The following is a 27,441-nucleotide window of genomic DNA, read 5'->3' on the forward strand; positions in this document are numbered from 1 at the left end:
GGAGTCCTCTCATCTGGGGAGGAGGGTGTGGCAGTGGAGATAGATCTTATTTAAGTTTATTCTACAGTGCTCCTTATAGCTTCAGAAGAGGCAAATTCTCTTTATCAATAGCTTAAGGCACTCAGATGGTATCTTTTTAATTACACAGCATTTTTATTAATTCTTTGAGAATCCCATACAACAGATTTCGATCAGGATCACTGCTTACTCATCCCCACGACCCCGCCCCCCATGCACTCTGTCCTCCCTGCTCCTTCCATTTCGCTTTTTTTTTTAAGAAGCCTTTGTCTCACAGGAAGTGTCCTAACTCTTAAAATCTCTTCACCGTCTCTTCCGGGATCTTCTCGCCTCAGGTGAAGGGTTGTGTTTTAAATGTCTTCAATTTCTTTTTTGAAACTAGTTAGGGAAACCAGATTTACTCACACCACGAGGATATGTGAGTTCAGGCTAGGGGTTATTTGTCACAAGTTGCAGCTCCAGAGGCATTCCCTTTCTCAAGGCACTGTACAACGGGATGACACAGCAGATTTTTTAGACTTTGTTTTGCTCTGATCTTAGAAAGAGAGGCCCGGCAGTGAGCATGCTGAACATTTTTTGGCCAGTGCGAACACTTTCATCATTACCTCAAGCGTATTTCAGTGGGAACTTACCACACTGGCATCTGAAGTGAAATTCCCACTGTCTTCTGACACCATATGGCAACTCCCTCAAGTAAGAGAACACCAAGAAGAAAAACAAAAAAGAAAAAAAAAAGGAAAAGGAACATCAAGATCCTCAATTAGGCAAGGTCAGCCAAACTGATTTTAATACAACAAAAACCAATCTAATTGATTGTTTTAAAGCCAATCATTTAAAGATGTGAATTATTTCCCAGAGAGTGAATAGAATCTCTTAAGGCTACATGCCCATGGGATTAAGGTGCCATATGAAACTAAGTGTGCTAAATGAGCCCTTTATTTTGTATGTGGCCAGGCCTCTGGCAGGGTTTAGATCTCTGGCTAGCTGCAGTCACTCCTAGGACTTTAGAGTTATGTCTCACAGGCTTGAGGACAAGGCCCGTGTAGGATAGAAGATAAAATGATAGTTAACAGCCATTTCAACGCCAATTCCAAGTATCTCTTTGGTTGTTTATTTTTTTGCATCATCTATAATCACTGTTTCCTATATACTGGTACTTACGATTGAAATTTGATCCGATTCTTTTTTCTTAGTGTGCTGCATGCAGCGTGCGGGCGTGTGCGTGCCTGTGTGTGTGTGTGTGTGTGTGTGTGTGTCTGTGTCTGTGTCTGTGTCTGTGTGTGTGTGTGTGTGCGTGCAGGCAGGCGTGCACTCTTACATACTCATGCTTGAGTCACAGCACACGGAGTGCAGGTCAGAGGACAACTTTCCGGCGTTGCTTGCCTCCTTCCACGGTATGAGTCAGTCCTAGGGATCAAACTCAGGTCATCAGACTTGGTGGCAACCGCCTTTATCTGCTAAGCCATCTCCCAGGCCCCTTGCTCACTTTTTTTAAGGAATAAATAAACAGTGGTTCTAAGGAAACTACACCTTGATTTACGTAGAAAATAAAATTAAATTCGCAAAACAAAAAGCTGATTTAGAAACGGAGGAAAAACCTGGGAAGGTAAGGTTGTTTATAATTTAAGAGTACCATTCCCCTAAGAGAAAACTTATCAGAACTTTGATGAACTCCTTTAAACATGAATACGTTCTAGTCTTAAACAACCCTTGATACGTTCCAGGGAATCAGAAAGTTGCTTAAGGTAAGAAACAGCTTTGCTTGCATTTCCTCCATGTTGTTCTGCCTCCATTTCGAAGCTTACTTATTTTCCTTCCACAGCCTTCCCGATCTTGCCCTTCCTCCCTGTTCTGTTCTAATAGCCCTTTTCTGCCCTTAACATCATGCATATTTACCTTCTACAAAGTAAGACATACTAGTTGAGCAAAGCAACCTTGTGTTCCCTGTTAACCAGTTCTTTCAGTGTTATGTAAATGAGCCTGGTGCTTGACTATTTCCGAATACCTAGGCCATATCTAGGCTTTCCTCCAAAAATACTTTCTATGCTTGAAACAATTATTCACTTGCAAGTGCTGGGCCTGTGCTTTTCAGTCATATCGAATAAAGTTTATGTTTTAAAATGTGGATTTAAGGGTGGAGGATGTAGCTCAGGGGCGGAGGATTTGCCTAGCACACAGGCACTGGGTCTGAGCGCAAGCACCACATAACACACAGTGGGAGATCTATAGACTCCCACTGAAAGAGGGTTTAAGTTAGTTCACTGGTTAAGCTATTCTATTAACTAGAAGGAGAGAACCCACTCCCACCAATGGATTTCCGACCTCCACACATATGCCTTGGCATTCACACATACATACACACATACACAGACAGGCACATGTGCACGCACACACTTAAATAAATGTAATAAAAATGAGACATTTATAGATTAAAACAGAATAGGTCCTAGGCAGAATAGGTCGTTGGGGGTGTATACATGGGCCCTATGAAAATCTTTGTAGAGTTGAAACATTCTCAACAGTATAAGTACATGAAGTCGATTTTTTAAAATAAACCAATTATGATCCAGAATATTACGGAGCTAAGTTGATCATTAGAAGATGTTGTCGTAATACAAAAGTTCTGTCTCTGTGTTTGGTATATAAACACAAGCCTCCCTCCACCATGGCTACTGAGTGATTGCAATGTGATTAATATAAATAAATGCTGCCTTTTAGCTTAGTTTATTTATCTAGCTCAAATGATGTCATTGGCTGCTGTATTCAAGAAAGCAGAAGTTGCAGAGTGGGATCGTTAGCACAGGATCAGTGAGCAAGCTTAAAGATATCCACAAAGCTACTGGACATTGTGTAAAAACCTATGTGGGAAACGGGCGATGGTGGCGCATGCCTTTAATCCCAGCACTCGGGAGGCAGAGGCAGGCGGATCTCTGTGAGTTTGAGGCCAGCCTGGTCTACAAGAGCTAGTTCCAGGACAGGCTCCAAAGCCACAGAGAAACCCTGTCTCAAAAAAACAAAAAACAAACAAACAAACAAACCAAAAAACCTATGTGGGATTCATTTACTCTGTGCATAAGTCTCATCAAATGTTCAGAGGTAATTTTGTTCTCAATATAGTTAAGAACAGCCATAGCAGAAGTACAGGTTACCTGTTTGGGTTCTCCTTTCCCCAAGAACAAGGTTAAAACTAGAAACGTAGTAATTTTCATTGTTTTGTATTCGCTCTGTGATAGGAAAGCATTCAAGGTCCTCACCTAAAAATAACGATAGTAATACCTGAAATTAAGTTCAAATAAGATACTTTGGTGGTAGCATGCACCACCACTTTCATTTTTTGAGAGAATTGCAGATTCCTGTGCAATTTTCAGAAGTAGATAGGTCCTGTGTCCTTCTCACCTAAGTTCTCCTTGCATAACTCGAATGCAGTGTCCTAAGCAGGAAATTGGCGGTGACACGATCAATGCACCTTACTTCAATTTCGCTAGTTTTACATGCACTCATTTGGATGGACCATGAAATGTTATCAGATATGGAGGGTCATGTGATCACCAGCACAGACGAGATACAGGGCAATCTCACTGTCACAAGGCTTCCTTGCGTAATACTTTTCTAGCCGCATGTCCTTCTACTTCACAACCACTAACAGTGGGGAAACCACTTTTGGTGGTGTCTGAGTAAATGAATTTCTCTTCCATTAGTATGCCCTTATCATTTCAAAGATATATAGAATATGAGAATGGTGGCACACACCTGTAACCCCAACACTCTGGAGGCTGGGGTAGGAAAATAACTTCTTAAAGGCCACCCTGCCTCACAAATGAAGTTCTATAGACAGAACCGTTGTATGTAACCTTTGGGGACCGCCTTTTTGCACTTAAAACAGCTATCTGGAGATTCATCCAGATTGCTGTATATAATTAACAGACCCTTCCTTTTTTCATTGCTGAATGACACTCCATAGTATCATGACTTGCTTTACCATTTTACTTTTTGTAAGATAACTAAGCTGTTTCCAGAATTTGGGGATTGTATAGAAGAAACTGTGGAAATAGGAGGAAAAGACAAGAAAGTACAATGGAGGAATACGAACAAAGAACAGTGCTGCACACACATAAAATATGAATAAAATAAGAAATGAAAGTTTATGGATGTTTTTGTTTTGTCATGTATCTGAGATGAAGGTCCAAGACGAAAACTGATGAGTCATAGGTTCGTGTCACGATGAGTTTAATAAGAAAGTCAGACTAACTCTTACAGTAGATGCGCCACTTTACACCCCCAACACAAATGCTGGTGTCTTCCAGTCTCAGCACATCCTCACCTTAATTGTTGTTACTACTTTGTTGTTGTTGTTGTTATTTATTTTGTCTCAAATTAAGGGGCTTAACAATATTTTGTTTTATGTGTATGTGTGGTGTCTGTGTGTACGGATGAGCACCACATGTGAGCAGGAGCCCCATGGAGGTCAGAAGGGAATGTTGGATCCCTTTGAACTAGAGTTAGAGGCACTTGTGAGCTACCATGTGAGTACTGGGGACCATACTTAGGTCTTCGGAGGGAGCAGCAAGAGCGATAACCTGCTGAGTCATCTCTGCAGCCCCACATTGTGGTTTTACTTGGCATTTTCCTACTGGCTAACGATATTGGACAGCTTTCCATGTGCTCGTTGGACACCAGCACGTTCTCCGTGGTGAAATACCTGTTTAAGAGTAATCTGAAAAGGCATCCAAAACAGGAATGGATTCTTGGTATGTAAGGGATTTGGGTTATGTCTATGGAGAACGTGTTCTTACTAAGGAAAGAAATGCTATTCAACTGGGATTTCTACACTGAGATGTTGACTCTTACCCCAGTGAAGATGTTTCTACGGAGGACTAAGAAAGCAGAGTTCAGGAACAATGCTTGGTCTTCTGATAGTGCGATGGGAAAGATACCTGAGATCACAGTGAATGCAGAGAACAAACTTTGGGCAACCGTTGAATTCTCTCCTTCTACAGATACATTTTCTAGCGTGTACCTGTAGGACAGTGAGATATTAGTGGGGGGACTTGTTGCATGCATCTTTGTATCATCCCCAGAAACTACCGTGGGACTTTGCAGACATTGGAAGCTTTCAAGAAAAGTAGCAAGGATGTAATGAAACAAATGCATCAACATTTTGTTGGGAGTGCAAATGAAAGGGAAGTTGTATGCTGTGGCTCTCTCTACATGCGTATATATACTACATATATTATAAACTATATATACATATGCATATATATGTGTGTGTAGTTTGTCACATTTTTCAAGATTCAGCGCTGTACACTCCTCAGCATAGAGAGGAGACTACCTCAGCTCAGGTAGGATGGCTGAATTCCTTAGATTCAAAACTGTTACCCTCTTCAACAAAAGAGCGCGCATCAATACTCTGTAGTGGCTTTCTACTTCTTAATGAATTAAGATTACTCCCAAACATGTTATTTAAGGTCAACAAAGCCCTTACCTCCCCTTTTCCCATCTTACCTCCCACAATAACAGTGGTTCTCAGCCTGTGGGTCACAACCCCTTTGTCAAACCTTTAACTCCAAAAATATTTACATTATGATTCATAACAGTAGCAAAATTACAGCTGCGACGTAGCAATGATAGAATGTTCTGGCTGGGTCAGCACAGCATGAGCAACTGTACTAAAGGGTCGCAGCATTAGGAAGGGTGAGAACCAGAACCAGGGTACTATGCTTTCTCCTGCACTCTAGAGGGAACTCTGAGCTTTTGTTACTGTTGTACGTTTTACTAAAATCCCCCCTCTTCCCTTGCAGTTTGTGCCTCTGAAAACATTGCCAGCCCCTACGGCCCTGCTCAAATGCTACTTTCTCCGCGAAACATCCCTTAATTCCTTGAGTCAGAAGCAAGCATTCCTGCATCTATACTCAAGTAGGACTTTGTACTCCCTCACAGCGCTCATCTCTGACCATTCTTTTGTTTAAATGCCATGCCAACGCAAAAAAACCACAAACCAGTCCCAAATGCAAAAAAAAAAATGCATTTTGCTAAGTGAAAGAAGTCAGACACACAAAAGACTGAATGATTCCATTTATATGACATTCTAGAAAAGACAAAACTATAGGGAAAGAAAATCGAATAGTGGCTGCCAGTAATTAGGAGTAGGAGGAGGGCTGGACTCTAAAGGGAATTGGAGGAGTGAAGAAATTGCTTTAGATCTTGATTGTGGTCCCCATTAAGTGTCTGTGTACGTTTGTCAAAAGTTATGAAACTTAAGAGTGTGCTTCATTTTAAGGAAACTATATTTTAACAGCAACAGTGGAAGGCTCAAAGCAATTAAACAGCGAACTAGGCAAAACATCCTTTAGTTGCTGTTATTCATTTCTTTATCTGGCATACATATTCTGATACCTAGAGACACATGGCCTCCTTCTCAAAGAACCATTGTTAGTATTCAGGCATCCGTTCTGGCCCGACCTTGGGGAATATGTCCTCAACTGTAGCCACTAAGAACACTTTCTGTGCATATTCACTATACTCCCCCTTTAAAGGGCCCTGCCCGCCTCCCATCTCTCCCTCTATCTCTGTATGTCTCTCTCTCCCCCTCTCTTCTCTCCTCTCTTCTGCCACTCTTGTGCCCAGAGGCCTATCTCTCCTCTCCCCTCCCTGCTTTTCCCATTTACTCCCCCCCAATAAAAACCCTTCAACTGAATTCTGTTGTATAACAGCTTTCTCTCCCACACCGTTTTGTTTTTATTTTTAATTACAACATTGATTCTCTGACCAGGAATCGAACCCAGGCCACAGCAGTGTGAGTGCTGAATCCCAACTACTAAATCAATGTAGTAATTAAAAAAAAAAGCTTGCTTGTTTTTTGCTTGCTCCAGGCAACCTAGCAGGACTTGTAGCGAGAAAATTCTGTTGAAGAGAAAGCTAAATGGCCAAAAGTAATATAATTCCACTCTCCTCTCCGGGATACTCCTCTGAAGCCAGTATCTATTGCCTCTGCCTTCAAAGTTGAATTTTCCCGTTACATGTCACGGGTATGGTCTCTTGAAAGCGTTGATATAAATTAGCCTGCTTCCTAGAACGTGTGTATTGCAAAGTTTTCATTCTGTCTTGAATCTAACCCAATAAAAGGCCTGCAGTGAGAGGAACAAAGAGCTGTGTCCAAAACACTATGCATGGCCCAAACGTGTGGTTGTGGCAGCTCTCTAAATACTTCAGTTGTCATCAAAGAAAATAAGATGTTTAATGATGGTAAACTTAAAGAGACACTTCTTCAAACAAAAACAGCTCCATGCTTTCTATTTCTGCCTTTTTTTCTCTCCCTATGTAAAGCAAACATTGCTGAGCCACTTCACTGCCTCTGGTTAAAAGGCTCCGTGTGGCTCCAGAGTTGACAGCGTACAGAATATTAAGCAGTAGCTGGTTCCTGGGTTTGAATTAATTTGCTGTAAAGATCCTAAAATATTGTGATTCTTCCTATTAGCACTCAAGGCTGCACAGAGATGGTAGTTCAAAACACATACCTGCCCAAATCATCGGGGGAAAGAGGATCTTATGGATGCCAGGGTGAGCTATGCTTCAGTCCATCTGGGTGTGTTTTCCTTATGATGTTCCTGTTTCTAATTTTCCCTGTTAGTGAAATATAGGAAAGACCCCCATATTTTACAGGAAAATTCCTAAATTCTACCCTGCCTACTTTGCGGTGAGATCAAAGCTGAAACACTTGTGAGGCCAGATTTCTGCAACCCTTTGGTTGAAAGTTTGCTTGTCCCTTGCCACTTTTCCTGGTACCAGCAGAACTGTAGCATTTGTTTCATTTGGAGATGACAGAACTTAATTACTGTGTGACTCAAGAGTGGCACGCTAGTCAATGGCAGTCGTCTGGTCTGTGTTCTTGCACCTGGTCACTTATTGCCAGATACTTGTTTACTCCAGGTTATTGATCAATTTGGAGCCCCGGGCAGCTGCAGCTAATCCTAATGCATATAGTTGGCAGCTGTGAAGTTGTGACTTTGCCCCTTGCAATACGAATTTGCCTTTGCCCACACCCACAGAGACTTTAGCTTCTAAAGGTCAAGTTTTAGCTTCAGTGGGTGATTGTCATCACATGCTGTGCGAACACACAAAGAAAGATGTTAGTTTTTGAAGTTTCTATTTTCCCCCAATATGGCTCTGCATTTAAGGTTTTGTTTCATTTTATTTTCACATTTCTGAAAATATTCTTACATGCCTATAATGTCTTTGGACCAGTATAACTCTCAATTATATCCTAAATACATATTCAACTTTCAATATTTCCCCATACTCTCATTCTTTCCCCCTAAACATTATGTGCTTGCTCTCTCTTAATAACCACTGATTTCATGTGTTTATGCTGTTATGACTTATGACTCCATTATGACTGCCTATACGTGCACAGATGTGGGATCATCACTGGAGCGTACTCCCCTAAAGAAAAATGACTTTTAGAATCTTTCCATACCATCTTCTATGATGTTCCCTTAGCTTTAGATATAGGGTTTTGCTGTAGATGTATTGGCTGGAAATAGACACTCAAGAGTCAATTTTTCTCTGCATTTTGACCATTTGTGGACTTCTCTGATAGCCTTCATCTGCTGAAGAAAAAAGATGTTTTTGATGAAAGAGGAGAGCTAAAGTTATCTGTGGGTATTTATAATGCAATTGGGAATTATACTGGCTTAGGAATGTGACAATAGTAGGTTCTCCATTAGGATTCATGGCCTCCATTGACACATGTAACTGGCTAGGGTTACAATAACAGGCAGGAATCCCCTCTCACAGAGTGGGTCTTAAGTCCAATTAGATGGTTGTTGGTTACCCCCAAGATGTACATCATCACACTCCTCTCTACTTCCATCACCTTGGCTTTTTGGATTTGAATTATTAGTCAGATCATTCAGTAATTGTCCCTTTATGTTGACTGTATTTCAATTACCATAATGACTCCTAGGCTTATTTGTGTAGTTCAAAATGATAGAATCATCTATTTCTTTATTTTAAAGGATGGAAAATATTTCATAGTGTATGTGGGCCCATTTTCTTTATCCAACCATCCACTGCTAGCTGCTTCAGTGGTTTCCGTATTTCACTTATTGTGGGGAGTGCTGCAATGAACATGGGGGTGTAGCCATCCCTTCAACATGTATTTCATGCTCTTTGGCTATATGCCCAGTAGTAAAATTTCTGGATCTTAATGTAGTTCTATTTTTAGGTTTTGGGGGCACCTCCACTCTGCTTTGCATACTGTAGTGCTGATTTACATCCTTCCCAACAGTGTGCGTAGGTTCTCTTTCTCAGCAACTTTGCCTACATTTGTCGTTTACAGTTTTCATAGTAGTCAGTCTAACAGGTATGAAATGTAGTTTCTGATTTGCAATTCTCTACTGATTAGAGGTTTTGAGCATTTCCTGTTTGTCTTCTTTTTAAGAAATATCTGTTCACTTTTATTACTGGGTAATTTATTTTCTTGTTGAATTCTCTTCATATTTTGAATATTAGCCCCTGATTCAAGTTATGACTTTCAAATATTTTATTCCACTCTTTATCCCAAGCAAGCTTACTCCAAACCTCATCCCGTTTTTTTTTTGAGACAGTGTCTCACATATCCCAGACTGACCTCGAACTGACTATGTAGCCAAGGATGACTTTGAACTCCTGAACTTCTTGTCACAACCTCCAAAAAGTTGAACTTGCAAGTGCAAACTGAGCTTCATCTCTAGCCCTTCCGCTTTGTTCTTTTTGCTAAAAACTGCTTTGATCATTTGAGAGTCTTTGTACTTCCATACAAATGTTAGAGTTGTTCTTTTTATTTTGTTTTTTTCTAGTTCTGTGACTAATGGCATTGGAATTTTTATAGGGGAAGCACTAGATTAGATTTGTAGACCAATTTCAGCACTGCAGATATTTTAACTATTAATTTACTCAGAGTGCCTTTCCATTTATGTCTCCTTGTTCTCTCATCCCAGTTTTATATCTTTTGCTGTCAAGATATGCGGCCTCTTTGGCCAAAATCCCTCCTCTTCTACTTCTTCTTGAGGTAATTATAAGTAGGAAAAAGTTCTCAATATCTTTTTTAGAGAGTGTTTTGATAAATCTGATTGTTTTCAGTTGATTTTCTACCCTGTAACCTTACTGAATATGTTTATCAGTCCCAACAACTGTTTCCTGGAAGATTTGTGGTTTTATGTATATAACAAGTTGTCAAAAAAAGAGTCCAATGCAAAAGTTCAAATTAGCTTATAGCTACCCCATAGCTCCTAGAGATCATTTCTACCAAACCATTAATAAGGATTCATTTCCTTTCAATAATATCTGATTACTTTTTTCTGTTTTTTTAAAGCCCTGTAAGTTCTCTCACATATAAGAGTTTTTATAATATAACAATTTTCTTGAGTCAAAGAAAAATAGGTCATTTTTCATAGAACTTCCTATCATGTTATCATGTTTACTTCTTCCTTCATTACCATTTGAATGGCTTTTGTTTGGTCAGGACTTTTACTGCTATGTTGAGCAGAAGTAATAAGGATGAGTGAGCATCCTTGACTTGTTTCTGATCTTAGAGGACAAGCTTCCAACTTTTCACTACTCAGGGTGAAGTTAACTGAGAGCTTGTTATCTATTGAGTATTGTTTCTAAAGAACGTTTTTGTGGTCCCAGCGATTAAACCCAGGAGCTCTACTTCTCAACCTGGATGCTGATACTTGAATTGCTTTTTTAGAATCATTGGTTTTGGTAGGAAACAGCAAATGTTGTTAAAACTGAAAAGAAATCCAGTTCTGTTTGTAGGTTAAAGGATGTATTGTCCAGGTGCATTTTAAAATTTCTTAACTTGTGCCTAACTTACTGAATTAGTACCAGGTCCATATTTACCTCTCTATATACCCTTCAATGAATATCTCTTCTATTATGTGTCTTACACAGTGACAATACCATAGATAATTGTTTAGTTGTACAGGCATATGACACACAATGACATTTTGGTCAATGATAGAGCACATGCATGATGGTTGTCCCATAGTTTAAAACGGAGCATCATCTAATGGATGCATAGCTGAAGAAGTAAGAGGAAAAGGAAGTATGGAGGGGGGGAAGAAAAAGAAAACCTGATTAAAAAAATAGCAGAAAAATGTTGCAAATATCTTATAACTCCTTGAAAAGTTTGAAAACATATGAACTCAAATGGCTAACAGGCTGTATTTATGTATTTATGAATATATATGCATCTACAGATACATATATGCATGCAATAAGAATTAATGACAAAAGAAGCCATGGATTTGAAGGCAACCAATGCAAGAAGGGGTATATGGAAGAGTTTGAAGTTAGGAAAGGGAAGGTAACAATAATGTAATTAGATTATCAAATGTAAAAATGTAAAAGAAACAATTTTTAAAAATAGAAGTGTTTGTGAAGTATTATTCTCTTTAAGGCAATTCCATGATTTTTTTAAAAAGAATAAACAAAGAAAAAGTCAACCTGGACATATTTCTGGGATAAAGAGTAACACACTCAAGAAAATACATTCTTTCTCCAGGAAGAATGCCAGAAAATCTTGTTATCAGAGAGGTTGACAGTCTTATTCCTGTTACTGCCCTGAAGACTTTTCAGTGGGGCCAGATAGGGAAGTGGGAGGTAGGGATTTTGATGACCCTGACCTTCTCTGTAAGCCTAGAATAGTGTGTGCATTTGTGTCTTTATTTCCAACAAAAGGAGTTTTAAAAGTGGAAATAATAATATAATAACAAGTGGAAAGGCATACAAAATGAAGATATATAAAAAGAATACTATTCACAGTGGCAGTACATGCATGACATCTTGGCACTTGGGAGGCTAAGGCAGGGGCGCTGAAGCACATTAGAGAGTAGCCTGGGTTACACAGGGAGTTCCATGCCAGGCTCTCCAACAAAGCAAAAGTTCATTTCCAAGAAGGAAAGAAGAGAGAGATAGAGACAGAGAGAAGAAAAAAGGAAAGAAGGGCCACGGTAAAATGTGTTTGTGTTTTAATTATTGCAAAAAATTAAAATATGAATGTTAATAAAGAAAAAGATGAAACAAACTAAGGATTATTTATTAAACAGTGCACACACACACACACACACACACACACACACACACACACACACATATATATATATATATATATATATATATTTGTTACAAAGGAAAAATGGAGAGCAAAATCTCCTTGTCCTCTTAAAGGCTTCTTTGCTGGTGAGCATTTTCCCAAGAACAAATAGTCTTTTATATGAATGCTCTCCAAACGCTCCTGAGCAAAGTGTCCAGCATCTGGATACCAACAATACAGTCTCTGACTGCATACTGCAGGTTTTCTATCCTGAATTTGTGATCTGCCCTCGGAGTCCTTTAATTTCTCAGAACAGAAGGCTCTTTGGGAGAAATAATGGAGGTGGCAGAACAACACTGGAACCAATCTAGTAGAAGACTAAGTCACTATTGAAGGAAGAAAAATACTTTTATAAACTTAGTGTAGCCTAAGCATACAGTGTTTAGAAAGCCTTTAGTTATGTAAGGTCACATTTTAGGCCTTGCTAGTCACTCACTAGGTACTGGTTCACCCAAAGCAACAATCAGACCTGATTTAATTCTTTTAGAATCTTCATTTCTCTAGAAACTTGAAAAGGAAAGCTCTGTAGGGCTTCCCAAGTAGTCTCGTCAGATAGCACAGTGAAGAAGAAAGACCACACATCTCCATGCTCCTTTTAGCCCCTTCTCTGCCCGCTCAAACCTTGCCTTGAGCTCTTCTCCACAGTCGGGAAGCAAGGAAACTCTTCAGCAATCTGCGATCCTCTTAACTACCGCCCTAAATTCACTATATGTAATTTGATCCCCTGATGAAAATCAAGCAGAAGCTATTAGCTCATGTTCTCTGTGATATCCTCCAACAAAATATTCTTCCTGTGCAAGTTTTCCTCACCAAGTGTAAAACACTCACTATAAGCGTGTGCTGAGATACTCATTTCTACGCATACGTGTGAGGGAGCTTGTACAGCCAAGGAAGTAGACCTTCATAAATAATACGAAGCGTTTGATGATTAGACACATTCTCACAGTCCCCATTGTCTTGGGGTTTCTGGGGCTTCTCAGTGGTACATCAAGGCCCTTTGGTGAATTTGTTCTTAGCATCCTATACTGTTACTGGAGATGGCCGAAAAGGATCTGCTCTTTTCCCTTTGTAATGGTATCATGGCTATATATACAGGGCAGTAGTGCAGCAGAGGGAAACAGGTAGAGAGCTGGGAGCCAGGAAAACTCTCCTGAGAATTCCAACAGCAAGATACTCCATCAGTTTTACAACTCATGGTCCTCATCTGAATTACAATGGGAATTTTATTAGTATTGTCTGTTGTAAAAAAAAAAATGTTTAAAAAAGCCTGAGGATATAATTAATTCTTGCAAAGTGCCTGGTACATAGTAGGTTCTCAGTAAATAGAAAGCCTTCTGTGCTTTTGTTTTTTCCGTGTAGTGATATATAAGGTGGAAAGAGGAAAAAAAATGGGAAGAGTGTGGTTTTATACCTGGACTTGGAGTCAAATTCCAACTCTGCCATTGGTAACCATGGGTGATATCATCGAGTGCCTAGACCTGGACCTGTTTCTTCTTTTGTGAAGATACGGTATATTATCCCTATAAAGCTATCTGGACCATAGAAGGTTCTCGTTTAACTATTAACAATGGACAGAAGGAGGCTGTCCTTAGTTTTACGTGCAGCATACAACTATTGCTAAGCCCCTCCCTGAAGTTTTATCCTTTCTTTGGCTTTAGGCCAGTGTGGGCTAACTGAGTCATGCTTGAATTTGCAAGTGATGATATGCTATCTGGAAAGATGAAGTAGCCTTATGTGTTGGCATTTTGTTTCCCTTTGTTCAGCTCTTCTTTCTACACCCCCACCATTTTCATCGTCCTACCCATAGAGCAGCTGTCAGGCCTCTCTCTGGAGCCCGGACACCACGCATGTTCTCCAGCTGTAGACCTCCACCATCGCTGATATGGAAGACACTAGTTATTCCAGGCTGTGTTTTGTCATTTATTTAATGGTAAGAGGTCAGATGCAATGTCTCATCTTTTTGCAGATGTATTTTAGGCTGCACACTATCGTTCATCTCGACGCCTTTGCAGATAGTCCGTGTGATAGGAAACGTAATCTGCCACATTGGCGCCACACCGTTGCTCCTGCAGGATGCTGTTCTGCTGTATCAGTTCATCATCAGATAGCGCCTGCTCAGGGCTGTTTCATCTGCTGCTGTTGATAGAAACGTTTGGCAGGGTTCATCTTCGTAGGATTTGAATAATACAAAAAGGCTCTTGGCTCTCGACTATTGTTCCCTCCCTCAATGGTGGCAGTGCTTGAAATGCAAATGAGAAACATTCCTTAAACTTTCTTTAGCATAAAAAAAGTTACAGTGTGCATGCCACTCTACCGAGGAATGGATGGTGTGAGTCATTAGCATCTATTAATACTTATAGTCAGAACGGCATTGGAATTCTGCTTCTGTTTAACTGCTTTAGGCCTGCTGCGAATTCTGAGCCTGTTTCCTGCTCTATTAAAAAAAAGGTTGAGATAATAATAGATGGAGATAAGTATGTAAAACACCTGGTAAATATTCAAAGAACAGTAGTCGAGTAAGTGTTATTAGCCTTAAAGAAAGTAGCAATCTGAGAGAATATTTTTAGGATTAATCAACTCAATTGTCAGGAATCAGGTGGGGTCTGGTCCAGGGCCATTTGGGAGAGCAAAGGCCCTAGATGAATAGGGATATGGCCAAGGATACTATAGAGACACTGAGGACCCCGCATCCTAAGAAAAGAGTCGGGGAGGGGGAGGTAGAGAATCGAGCTACATTAATGGGAATGGGAACTTTCCAACAGAAAACAGGTAGCCTTCCTCAGCAGGTGATGCTCTGTGAAGGAGTGAGAGCTGATGCCACGAGTACTGAAGCAGAAATGGATGCTAGCATTTCTAGCCAGGCTCCTGACACGGGTAATGCTCCTCATCAGCAGCAGACATAACGCTTAGTAGTAGGCAACTGTTGTAGTGTGAAAATATTCCACAGGAAGACATGGGGATAAGGTAGGGACAGTCAGCAAGTTACTCATCATGGAAAGACATTTGACGCAATTAGGTTCAGCAATCTGGTTCTCAGCTTTGAAATTTAACTGGTAGTATAACCAGAGTCTGGGCTCCTGGGGATTGACTCACAGTTAACCAAATTCACAGGAGACCAATATGCAAGTCAGAATGCCAATTGATTAATTTATAATGAGAAGGGTAACTTCCAAATGGACCTGATACTAGTGTTTGCTGATGAGTGCATTATCTCCCTGTAGGCACATTTACAGGAGAAGCTAAATGATAATAAGAAGGTTGCTTGGTGAGTATGGACTCAGAGCAAGGGGATGCTTAATGGTTCACGTCATCAAGCCGTGGTAGCCTGATGTCTCCATTTCATAAGAAATCTGATGACAGTAGCCTCCTAACTAGTCTGTTACCAGTCTTGTCTTCATAAAAATCGGGGTGAATTTTTAAACTAAGATCTGTTATATTATTCTTATGTTCCACTAGCTTCAATATAAATCCACAACTTAGGGGATGGCTTAAAGGGTTCAATAATTAAGAGCACTGGCTGCTCTTTCAGAGGACCTGGGTTCAATTCCCAGCACCCTTGTGGCAGCTCACAACTACCTGTAACTCCAGTTCCAAAGGATCTAAGACCATTTTCTAACCTTCATTAGCACCAGGCTATGATACACATACATACATGCAGGCAAAACAAACATTCACATTTAAAAAAATTAAAATTTACAATTTAAACTCATTAATTACAAAAAGTATAAAAAATACACAGACAAGAAAAATAATTTAACACCTATATGCCCACAATTTAGCAACAGTTTGTCAAATTTGCTTCGTGTGAGTTCATAGGGGATATGCAAGCTGATTCTGCACATTTTAGACTTTTCATGTCCCACACACTTGACTAATTTCATTTTCCTTATCTCGCCTTTGGTAGCTTATATCTGAATGTTAGTCCCCTGATTATTCTCTGCTATTCTCATATACGGATACTTGTGCCTGAATGTCATCTTCACCCTCTTTGTTTAAGGAACACCTAAGCTTTACTAGATCATACTGTTCATTATTACATATGATTATTATCTGCCTATCTCTCTGACTCGCCTACTAAATAAACCCTGACGCTATTTAGAGCAAGAATGTTCCCTTTATGCCTCTGCCTTCTCAGTTTCTTACATTTAGTAAGTGTTCAGTAATAAGAAAAGCCAATGATCTAGTACACCCTTCTACCTGGTTATATTACACACAGTTTGAAATTAACACATCTAAAGGGAACTTCTCTTTCTTATCAACTGTTCACAGTTTAAGGCGTCTTCCTGTACTGCCTGACTGGATGCATCCAGTCTTTGGAAAGGAAGACTATTCCTCCCCTCTGTTCCATCCCTTAAAATGAGTGCTATGGATTTGGCCTTCACAGTGAATCCCCATTCTGCCCATATCTCTTGTCTACCGTCCAGGCTACCTTCATTTCCCACTTGGAGTACTGCCAAAAATCTACCTCAGCTCCCTGATACTACTCTTGTTCCTTTCAAACTATTATCTACAGAGAAGCCATAATGATCTCTAAATTGCAAATCTGATATTACTCTCTGTTTAAATCCTGATTATATTACTTTTTTGGATCAAATCCAGACACTCCCTAGCTTTACTCCAAATACTCTGAGGGTCTGGCCTTCAATTTTATCTTTTTTTTATTACTTACTTTTTTCAGTGTTGGGGATGGACCCAGAACATCCCATATGTTAGTCAAGTTTCCTACCACTGAATTTCATTCTCAGACTTCTAATTTTCTCTCGTATGACCTTCCGTTTAACGCTCTAGGTTTCAACCATTTTGCACTTAGAAGGCCTGTTGTACGTGCCGGTTTCCAGCACTTCTATTTCAGGTCACCATGCCCTTCTCTTGTGTTGCTCTTTGCCTAGAAAGACTCATTAATTCTCTTGAGCTCAGCACAGTTATATACCTTCCCTGATTTCCTAGTCTAGGTTAGGGAGCTTTTCTCTATTACCCACTATTGGCCTGTGTAGACCTTTATTATAGAGACAGTACCATAGGCATACGTTACTGAGCATATAATGATTGCTTATTACTCTTCAAAGTTAATTTCATGAGCTTTTTAAAGCATAATTGATATTTTATTAGACTTAAATTGAATTCATAGCACATAATAGATGTGAGATAAATATTTAAATACTAATAAATGGGAAATATGAATTAACATCTCTCCATATTTAGTTTTGTAGATACTTTACAAAATATCACCTTTCTTTTGAACACATTCTCTTCAAAGAACAATGTGGTTGATTTTCATTCAAGTAATATTGCTTAATTATATTTTGAGTGTTCTTTATTAACAAACTCAGATAATTTCTGGAATTATACTGTTTCATATAAATGATACTATTCTGCTTTTTGTTTGGCTATTTTAAATCTCAAAGATTAGTAGCATTGCTATCTGGGGGAGTATTTTTCTATGGTTCCCATACTTACTCCAAGCAGCTCCTACAGTTCCTTTTAACACTCAAGGTTCATGTTACCCAGAATACTCACTTGTATTTGAGATGGTGTTCAATAGAAGGTGCCAATTTTCCTCTAGGTTTCTCTGAGGCCCTGAGGATATCAAGAAGAGAATAAAGCCGTGCTTAACCTTGGCAAATACTATAAATTAAAATGCTGGGCCGCAGATTTGGAGAAGAGAGGGTTTAGGAGTGATATGCTAGAAATTAGACTGAACGAAGAAGCCTGAACTCGTAAACATTATTGTCTCTGATTATTATCGCAAGGCAACAACCTCAATATTATAGAGATCTTGGGCCCCTAAACTTGTCCAGTAATAATATTTAACATACTTTTCATGCTCTGCTAAGCAGGGTCCTAAGTGATTTATAGGAAGACTTTCAATCATTTGAACAATTCCATGAGGCCATCACTATTATTCCCATTACAACTTATGGAGAAATTGAGACATAGAGAAGGAAATTCCAGAGGTTCAAAGTTATTAAGAAGATGGGCCTGGTAGCACACGTCTACTGTAATGTCAACTAGGCAAGAGGACTGCCCCAGCTTTGAATCTGGCCTGCTCTATTTAGTCCTAGGCTGATCAGGGCTACATAGAGAGACACCATCATAATATCAAAAATCATAAATTAATTCTGAACTGCCTGTCACCAGGTATATTAATTCAGCTTATTACCACACACAATTTTTGAGAATCCACCCATAAGTGTAGTCATTGATAGTGTTGATAGAAATGTATGCTGAAACAGGAATAAATCATATCTAGAGAATTGTCCAGGTGGGTCAGCCTCATTCTGCTTGCTGTCAAGAGAAGAAATGTAATCCAGTTAAGATCACAAATTATGCTGGAGTATCAGTTAGGTCAAACCTGCTTTGTGGAAGGTGAAAAAAAAAAGGCTTGACTTGGAGCTGTGTGAAGACAGTGGTTCTGTTTTGACTATCCAGACTGTTTGCTAGTGGCATCTGGTGCAGTGTGTTAGCCTGGGGTAATTGTGGGAAAGGCACTCTCACTCAGATAGTGCTTGCTGAGATCAGGTAAAGAGAAATGTACCATTGGTGGCCACTAAGAAAATAATTAAATAAAGGGAGTAATGAGGAGTCCTTTTGCTTGTACTTCCTGTAGAAACCAAGAAACAGCTAAGCCCAGCACTATCCAACTATTCAGAACTCGCACCCTTTGGACCTGCAGCTTTTCAGAAGTACTTTCCCAGTCTCCTACCTAATAGCCCAAACTCCCCTTCAGGCGACTGAGAGGGAACAAGGCATTCCTGCCTTTCAAAGGGGATTCTTCTCCGAATCAGAACTGAAAGCTCATAATTGGCGCATTCTACAGCTTCTTGCCGTCACATTCTTTCCAAAGACGACCTGACACACCTGACTGCCCAACCTCAAGAGTCTCTCCTGTAACGCTTTCCCACCCTGTGACCCTTTTAAGAGGCGGATCCCGCAGTGTCCTTTCCTCTCCCTCTCTCTCCCTCGCTCTCCCAGCCACCTCTACCCCCAGCCGGCTGGGCGGAGCTTCGCGCTAGCGTCCCAGAGCCCGACGCTTGCTCGGCAGTCGCGAGCCAGCATCTCTAGCGCTTTGAGGCAGGGAGCTGCGTCTGCAGTAGCCCGGCCGCCACCGCTGCGTGCCCGCCGGCAGCAGGCGACCTCGCTGGCCGCGGACCGGCTGCTGGCCGCAGGCTCCCCACCGGGCTCGCACCTAGCCCTGGGTCAGGGTCTCCCGCTGAGCGCGCACTATGGGGACCCAGGTCGACAGCCTCAGCGGAGGTTGCGGAGCTGCCAGGCTGCTGGCTTGGGGCTTCCTTCTGGCTCTGAGTTCGCACGCACCCGGTTCCCGGGGTGCCGAAGCTGTGTGGACCGCGTACCTCAACGTGTCCTGGCGGGTTCCGCACACCGGAGTGAACCGCACGGTGTGGGAGCTGAGTGAGGAGGGCGTGTATGGCCAGGACTCGCCGCTGGAGCCCGTCTCCGGGGTCCTGGTACCGCCCGACGGGCCCGGGGCGCTCAACGCCTGTAACCCGCACACCAATTTCACCGTGCCCACGGTTTGGGGAAGTACGGCGCAAGTGTCTTGGTTGGCCCTCATCCAACGCGGCGGAGGTTGCACCTTCGCGGACAAGATCCATCTGGCTTCGGAGAGAGGGGCTTCTGGAGCCGTCATCTTTAACTTCCCTGGGACCCGCAATGAGGTCATCCCCATGTCTCACCCTGGTGAGTGCAGCTACTAATTTGCACCTCTTCAAACCTCTTCCTTTGACCAGTTTCCCCAGTTTCCCTCACTGCTCCCCTTGCCTCCCCTAATCCCCTTGTGGGAAAGAAAGCGGCTGCCCCTTTTTGCCCCTACTTAGTAGAGCAGGGTCCTCCCAAGATTCGCCAGGTGTGGGGGTTGGGTGCAAAAAATTCCTTTAGAATTTAATTTGCCTCTGGTGGAAAAGGGTAAGACAAACGGGAGGGGGGGGGACGACACTGAGGCTGGCACAGCTGGGGCTTTTGCGTCTTTTCCTGGTGTTTCACGAGGGTGCTTTGCCTAGGATTAAGGGTGTGGGAGGAGTGGACATTGGCTTTTAAACTATGAGGACAGAACATCGCCTGGGAATCTCTTTGCAGTATAAAAACGGATTTTTTTTCCTGTCTCTGGTTTCTCTTCACGTTTCCTATGTATCAAGTACGAGATTATGTTACAGTACTGGGTTAACCTCATTGCAATTTTTGTGGAAACTTTAGCTTTGGAGTTCTCTGCCCAGTGGTCTTGGATCCTGAGCACTTCTTATTATCAGTGCTTTTGTTTGCCTCTTGACAAATCTGATTTAGGTTCTTGAGTTCCAAAGCAGGTGATTAGTGTCACTGAAAAAATAAAGGCCCAGACTTTGTAAAAGTAGTCCAGGTACTTCTGAAATGTGTGGGCATGGCGGGGGTGACTAGAAACCCCCTTTTGTGATTTGTGATCCCTAGGCCCCGAAGGACAAAGAAAAAAAGAGCCAGGGTGAAAAAAAAAGAAAGAAAAGACAAGTAACAGTGTTTCCTGGCTGTTAAGAGCTGGGCCTAAAGTCAGACCTTGACTCACATTTCTGTTCCAGCTCTTACTAGTCCTGTGACCTTGGGCAACTTATCTTAACTCGAGTCTCCCGTTCCCTCAGTCAAACCAGGCACAACGACAAGAAGCCGATTATCCACATGTTTGCCTCTAGGGTAAAATGAAATAAAACCTTCAAGCATCTAGGACAGTGCTACTAAAGGTCAGCAGATAGGGAGAATTCTTTGGGAGTTCCTGAAGAAAGGAATTTAGTTATTGAACTGCATGAGAATTTGCGTTTTGCTTATGATAGTACCACTGGCCCTGGCTGGAGAGCACTTGCATGGAGTGGAGGTTGTGTAGAATTGGAAAGAGCACTGGACCGGAACTCAGGCGCTCTGAGTTCCTCTAAGCCCCTTTGCTTGGCTCAGCTTTGTGACCTTGTGGAATGGTAGTGTAGGTATAGGGGGTGGGCCCCTAGCTGGCAGAGTGTGCCGAGATACAGCGGAGACGAGAGAACACTATGGTCTGGATCAGCTCTGAAATGCTGCAGTTCTTAGATTTAGTATATTGATTAAGAGAGCAAACTGCATCCTTTCTAGATGATGATACATTGATTAGAATGCAATTGCCTTTTAAAGGCTACTAAAGTTGAATAATGAAGCTTAGGAAAATTTAAAAGTCTTTATTTGGCTATCTGATTTTACAAGGATTTGACTTAGTCTTCTCCAAATGAGATTCATTTGCATGAGTGATTTCCAGTTGAATAATATGTTTTATTTTAAAGGCTTCCTTGTTAAACTACTTAACTCCTGTTAAGGATATTTATCTGGTAGTTTTAGGAGACAAATTACCTTTTATTGAGCTCCTACTATGTGCTAGACTATCGACATAGGCATTATTATTTATTGACAGGCCCCATGGTGTAGGAGGAAACACAGATTGTAATCAAGATTGGCAATCCAATTATGGATTTAATACACAAAAGCTTTGTGACCTTGGACAGATAATTTAACCTTACCGAGTCTTGATTTCCCCATCTATAAAATGGAGGTGATATTTGTGGAGATGCTTGCTAAGGATAATAGATAAGCCAGGTAGCAGATGACAAAGAGCCATAAATGTTAGTTGTATAATAGATTAGTGATAAGAGGAAGCAAAGAGTGAATGCACAAATGTATGATTATTCAGTTACCAATGTGAAGACATGGATAGCCTAAAAATCTGATTAGGTCTATTATGCTTCAGGAACTCAAATAGGAATAATGAAAGTTACAAGTGTAAGGTAAGATTCGGATACTTTGGAAGGTTTTTATTTCCCAGATCGATGGGAGAAGAGATACCCCTGTTATGCTAACTACCCTGACTATCCAAAAAGCTTTTGAGGCATAAAATGACATCTCTTCTTAAACTTCTAGAGAAACTGCTTTGCAGCACAGGGAGAAGCCACTGTGCTCAGATTTGCTCGTGAGTATTCGGAGAGTACTATGCTATTTGCCCTTCTCTCTCCTGAGAACAAATCTGGGGCTTTCTTTTAAACATCTGGCTTAAAAAACGGCTTGTATCCTAGTGGGGGATAGGTAGGACTGAGGTTTCAGTTTTAAGTCCTTGTGGATTACACAGGGGCCACCAAAAGTGGAAAAGCCATGGCTGTCTCCTTTGTTTACAAACTCTGTCTTCACAGACTCTCCCAGGGGCCACACTGGAATTATTTGCCCTTTGAATTTGTACAGAATTTCTATGCTCTCCCCTGTCATAACCATAAAATGTTAAACATGCATTGCTTCAAGGAACTGAATGAAATAAGTGCTTTAAAACCAGGGTTTTGTTTTTGTTTTCTTGTTTGTTTTGGAGGCAGGATCTCACTGTATAAGCTCAGAGTGGCTTGCTACACACCCTGTAACCCAATGAGTTCGGGCAGGTGTTGAAAACTCCTGATCCTACTGCTTCAGCCACCCAAGTGCTGGGATTACAGGCCAGTGCCATTTATTTATTTATTTATTTATTTATTTATTTATTTATTTATTTATTTATTCATTCCACTCATTCATTTATGAATTCCTTCGTTCATTCATTTTGAGAAAAATTTTACAATATATGAGCAATCAATTAAGAAAATGAAGCTATTCTTAAATAGATTTCAAAATTTCATAAAAAGGTGATCTACTATTAGCTGGGCTTGGTGGTACAGGCCTTTCATCCCAGAGGTCTGTGGATCTCTGATCTCTGAGTTCAAGGCCAGTCAGGGCTGTGTACAGAAAACTTGCCTCGAAAAACAAACAAACAAACAAATGAACAAACCCACCCTAGGTCTACTATCAACCCGTGCAATTTATGTTTGTATTCTATTTTGGTTACAAACTAGAGAGAAAACCCCGCTCATCCAGATGCCGTCATTGCAAAGGCTACACGTGAAGTGATAGCTTGTTGCGGAATGCCTGCGTATATATTTCAACTAAATTGATCCAGAAACCTAGATAAAAATTCTGAGGAGAATTTGATAGCAAAGTTTAATTATTCAGAGTCACTTCAAATATGAAAATCAGATGAGAGGCAGCCAAAATGTAGAGTAAGCCCTGAAGCCATCTAAAATGTAGATGGATTTTTCACGCTGAAGAATGAGAAGCATGCTTTCTCTATGGCACGGCTTACTGTTCTTTCGCAGATCAAGCAGATGGGCCTAAGCCTTGCCTGCTGTCTAATTGAGCACAGCCTACGGGTTGAAGTGATCTGTGTACTTGCTTGTACAATTTTCCTTGCGTCAATATGGGCAGGCATGGATTTATTGAAGGGCCCGTGCAGAGCTACACGTAACCTTCATAGTCTGGGACACGTTTACAGGGACTTAAAACATATGCAAGGAGGTGACAGGAGAAGCGTTGTTCCTGAGGGCTTTATTTAAAAAAGAAAATAATGAACTAAACAGTGGAAGTTAATGATTCGGTGCTCTTTGATCAAACAGTTTGGTATAGAAAGGTTGCCTGTATGCTTTGTTGAATGAGAACGTAGTGCAGTAGTTAAGAGGATGGGCGCCTGCCACTTGCTATTTCTCATCTCTAGGGCAGTTATTTTAATTCTTAATTCTCTCTTCTATATGATAGAGATAAAGCATTTTTAAACCCCCTGAGGTTGCTAGGATTGAATGAGATCGTGCCAATGGCATGTCTTTTTTATCCCAGTAGGCTAGTTAAATGCATTTTATAAAACAAAACTTGAGTCCTATGTTTAGAGAGCAAAATTTGAAAATGAGCCGCCTTCAGTACTTCAAAGTCCACATAACTCAAAATCTTAACTTAAACCCTCTAGGCATAGAGTAGATCAGGCACATTTTTTTTCCACAAGGAAAAACTTTTGATCTTCCAAGCTTTGACATTCTTTTCTTTAATAGCTTCTTCTCAGTTAAGCTACCAATCTTTTCTCCCCCCCATCTAAAAAGCACTTTGAAATACTGTTTGTTTGTTTGTTTGAGCTGTCTCACTCAGTAGACCAGGCCTGCTTCAAACTCCCAGAGATCCACCTGCCTCTGCCTGCCTAATGCTGGGATTAAAGGTGTGCGCCACCACACCTGGCCCTGAAATGCTGTGTGTTACTGAATTATTACGGTCCCAATTCCTGCTTGACTCTTTCTTTTTTCTTTTCCTCTAGAATAGCAACTTTCCCAGTCGAATAAGCTGGTTGAAGGATTGGGTGGTGGTGATTTGCCAGTGTGCAATAACACTGCCATTTCCAGATGTGGTCTGCATGTCTCTGCGGTACTATATTAGACACTGGGCTCTTGGCTCGGACTTCTCCGGTCTCTCGCTTCCCTGTTTTATGAGCTCATTCACCTACTAGTCTTTTCCATTGCACTGTGGGCTTCACAGCTCCCCCCTCGTTTATAAACAGCTGTGGCAGCAAGTTGATGCTCTCTCTTTAAATACTGCCCCACCATCCCCTTCTGTCTTGTGATAGATAATTAATACCCTGCATTCAGTTCCCACGGCTTCTCCGGAAGCAGCAGTCAGCTTCCCGATTGGTGTCCTTGCCTCCAGTCATTTTCTTCCTGCACACACTTCTTCCGTGTTGCCACCAGAGCCTGGATCCCATACCTGCCATTGCTTATACACTTTACAACTCGCTGCTCAGCCCAGCGTCCACAACTGAATGAACTGGTCCCAGAGGACTTTGAAAGCTTTAGATTCCTCTTCTCTCATTGACGTCAAAAAGTACTCTCTCCTTTCCTAGCATCATTTGTTTAAATGGCCATTTTCAATGATTTTTAAGTTTTTGTGGGTGTGTGGTGTGCATGCCTTAGAATACACGTGAAAGTCAGAGGACAACCTTCAGGAGTTGATTCTGTCCTTCGCCCTGGGGCCTGGGCATCCAACTCCACTCATCAGGCCCTGCAGCCAACTCTTTAATGGAGTCTAGAGCACTTCTGCTATTCTTCCCAATTCTGCGGGTCAGAAACCCACCCGCACAAATGCTTCCTTTATTTGTAAAATACTTTTTTGTTCTTTAAAAACGGTTTTGCTTGCTTACTTATTTGAGACAGGGTCTCACTATATAGGCCCGAGTAGCCTGAAATTAGATAGGCAGGTGAGGCTGGCCTCAAAGTCACAGAGATTGCCCTGCTTCTGCCTCTTGAGTGCTGGGATTACAGGCATGGGCCACTAAACCCAGCCAGTTTCATTTTTAATTAACACACAATAATTCCACAGATATCTGAAGCTCGATTGTGGTGTTTCTATATTGTGGCATCTTTTCCCCTCTGCCTGCTACAGCCCATACCTACAAACCAAGCAACTCTTTTTTGTTTGAATAGTAAGTACCTCATCTCTCCTTATGCTTTCTGCCTTTTACCCCTTGTTATTTGTTTACCTGTTTGGCCTTCCGGCTAGATGGTAGTCACTTTAATGTTTTCTTAATCTTTAGATTAGATTCCTCCCGGGAACCTTTCTTCTGAATGTGCTCTAGAATGCTTTTTGACATGCCTCAAACACCCAAGAAATCAAATGGTAGAGGGCCCTCAGATCTGCTGGAAAAATACCGGAGGACTGGAAACTGGGCTTCATTTTATTGAGCATCACTGTGCTTCTTGTCTGCATACAGCATAGACACCATACCCTATTAAAGGGTCTAGACTTTCACAGCAGGGAGAATATATACAAAGAGCAGAGAAATGCTTCAAACTCTAGGCGCCTTAATTTCTATAGTGATCAACAAAATGACTAAATCCTATGGATTTTTTTAAAGCAGAATGACCTGGGTGACAAGCAAATAATGACACATGTGAGCTGTCCCACTATTTCTGGATGTTTAAAACTCCTCATGCCGGCCTTCAACTTGGGTCTCCAGTTAAAATGCTTCCATTGTACATGCTGCACTTTGACGTTCCCAGCATAAAATGATCTTACCTTTAAAGCAGGAATCACAGCTAGATCAGTGCGTTGTTTTCTGTGCACATAAAGAAGGCTTTATCCCCTCTATCTCTGGGAAGTATGTATTATCACCTATATATTATCATATTGAACCTCTATGTTCCCCATCTGTTTATGGCTTTCGTTCTGGCTTCTAAAATGATGAAAGCATTGAATTGCAATAGAGGACTATAGTGTACACAGTACATACATACATTTTCTTTGTTATTTTCTGATTATGGAGCTAAGCATAGGTAAGATGTAAAAAAGAATTACTCAACGTTCCCTAGCATGGAAGTAAACACCATTAATAATGCTTCTTGTGTCTTTTTCCATGTATGGGTATAACTTTTTATTTTACTTTTATCATAGTAGTTAATTTTTTATAATTAATGTTATGGCAGTAACATTCAGAAAAAAATTTTAAAGGCATACAAGTGTGTAGGAAAAACCATTTGTTATATTTAGTGTTCTTGCCATAATTTTCTTTTCCTAAGTATATAGTATTTTTAAAATTCTATATATGTACCACGTGCACTACAGCCTTATATCAAAACTCAATGCTTTTAATTACAAATTTTCCTTGCATGGGTAAAACTGAAAAGAGAGTTCTCTTCTAGCTGAAGGTCATGGCAATCGACTAGGGGCTGGAAATCAACCTCGCTTCCATTAGCTATCAGAAGGGAAGTGCAACAGCTGGATGCAGAACAGTATGAATTACATAGCTGGAAACAAAAATACGCTCTCCATAAATGTTTACATGAGATGCATTCAAGAGTTATAAACTGCTCTACCCCATGTGAGAAATCTCTTATGACTTGGTCCTGTTGAAATGCTTTTCTTCCAGGCCAGCCTTCAACATCCTATGTAGCCCATGATGACTTGGACATACTGATCCTCAAGCCTCAGCCCCCAGTGTGCTGGGGTGACAGGTGTGTGCCACCAAGCTCAGTTTATGTGCTGCCGAGGATGAAACCTAAGGTTTTGCGCATGCTAGGCAAGCAGTCTATCCAATGAGCTATATCAGCAGCGACTTTTGAAGGATTTGATCAGCAATTGTGTTTAGGTATCATTCTCTCAGTATTCCTCCCTATAAGTGAAATCATTTTTACAGTTGAGATTTTTCTCCCAGCTCCCTACTGCTTAATGAAGTTGTACCTCCTGGATTGAAGTAGCTTTTTAAAAAAAATTCTGTCCACCCAACTGTAAAATATCACTGGAGTTTTTCCAAACTTCATTTGATAGGGTGCCATGTATTTTCAGGGAAGATTGCACTGGGTTGGAAATCCCAGCACTGGACAAAAAGAATATGAAAATTTATATATCTATATACTTCATAGTGTATATGTAGCATATACAATATATATATTATATTTCACTATATGTAT

The 27,441-nt window shown here is 40.9% G+C and overlaps 1 protein-coding gene across 2 annotated transcripts in view; it reads left to right on the plus strand.

Moving 5' to 3' along the window:
* The window catches only part of Rnf128 (ring finger protein 128), a 103,139-nt gene that overhangs the window by 23,526 nt on the left and 52,172 nt on the right, over positions 1 to 27,441 (plus strand). Inside the window, exon 1 of one of the 2 annotated variants that reach the window (XM_075957659.1) lies at positions 19,195 to 19,852. The exons of the other annotated variant lie outside the window; for it this stretch is intronic. Within the exon in view, the coding sequence (XP_075813774.1) occupies positions 19,378 to 19,852 (475 nt within the window). The 5' untranslated portion in view covers positions 19,195 to 19,377. Of the gene's footprint in view, positions 1 to 19,194; positions 19,853 to 27,441 lie in introns of those variants that run through there. 2 annotated transcript variants of the gene reach the window in all.

The sequence above is a fragment of the Microtus pennsylvanicus genome, chromosome X (assembly GCF_037038515.1).
Source record: "Microtus pennsylvanicus isolate mMicPen1 chromosome X, mMicPen1.hap1, whole genome shotgun sequence".
NCBI lineage: Eukaryota > Metazoa > Chordata > Mammalia > Rodentia > Cricetidae > Microtus > Microtus pennsylvanicus.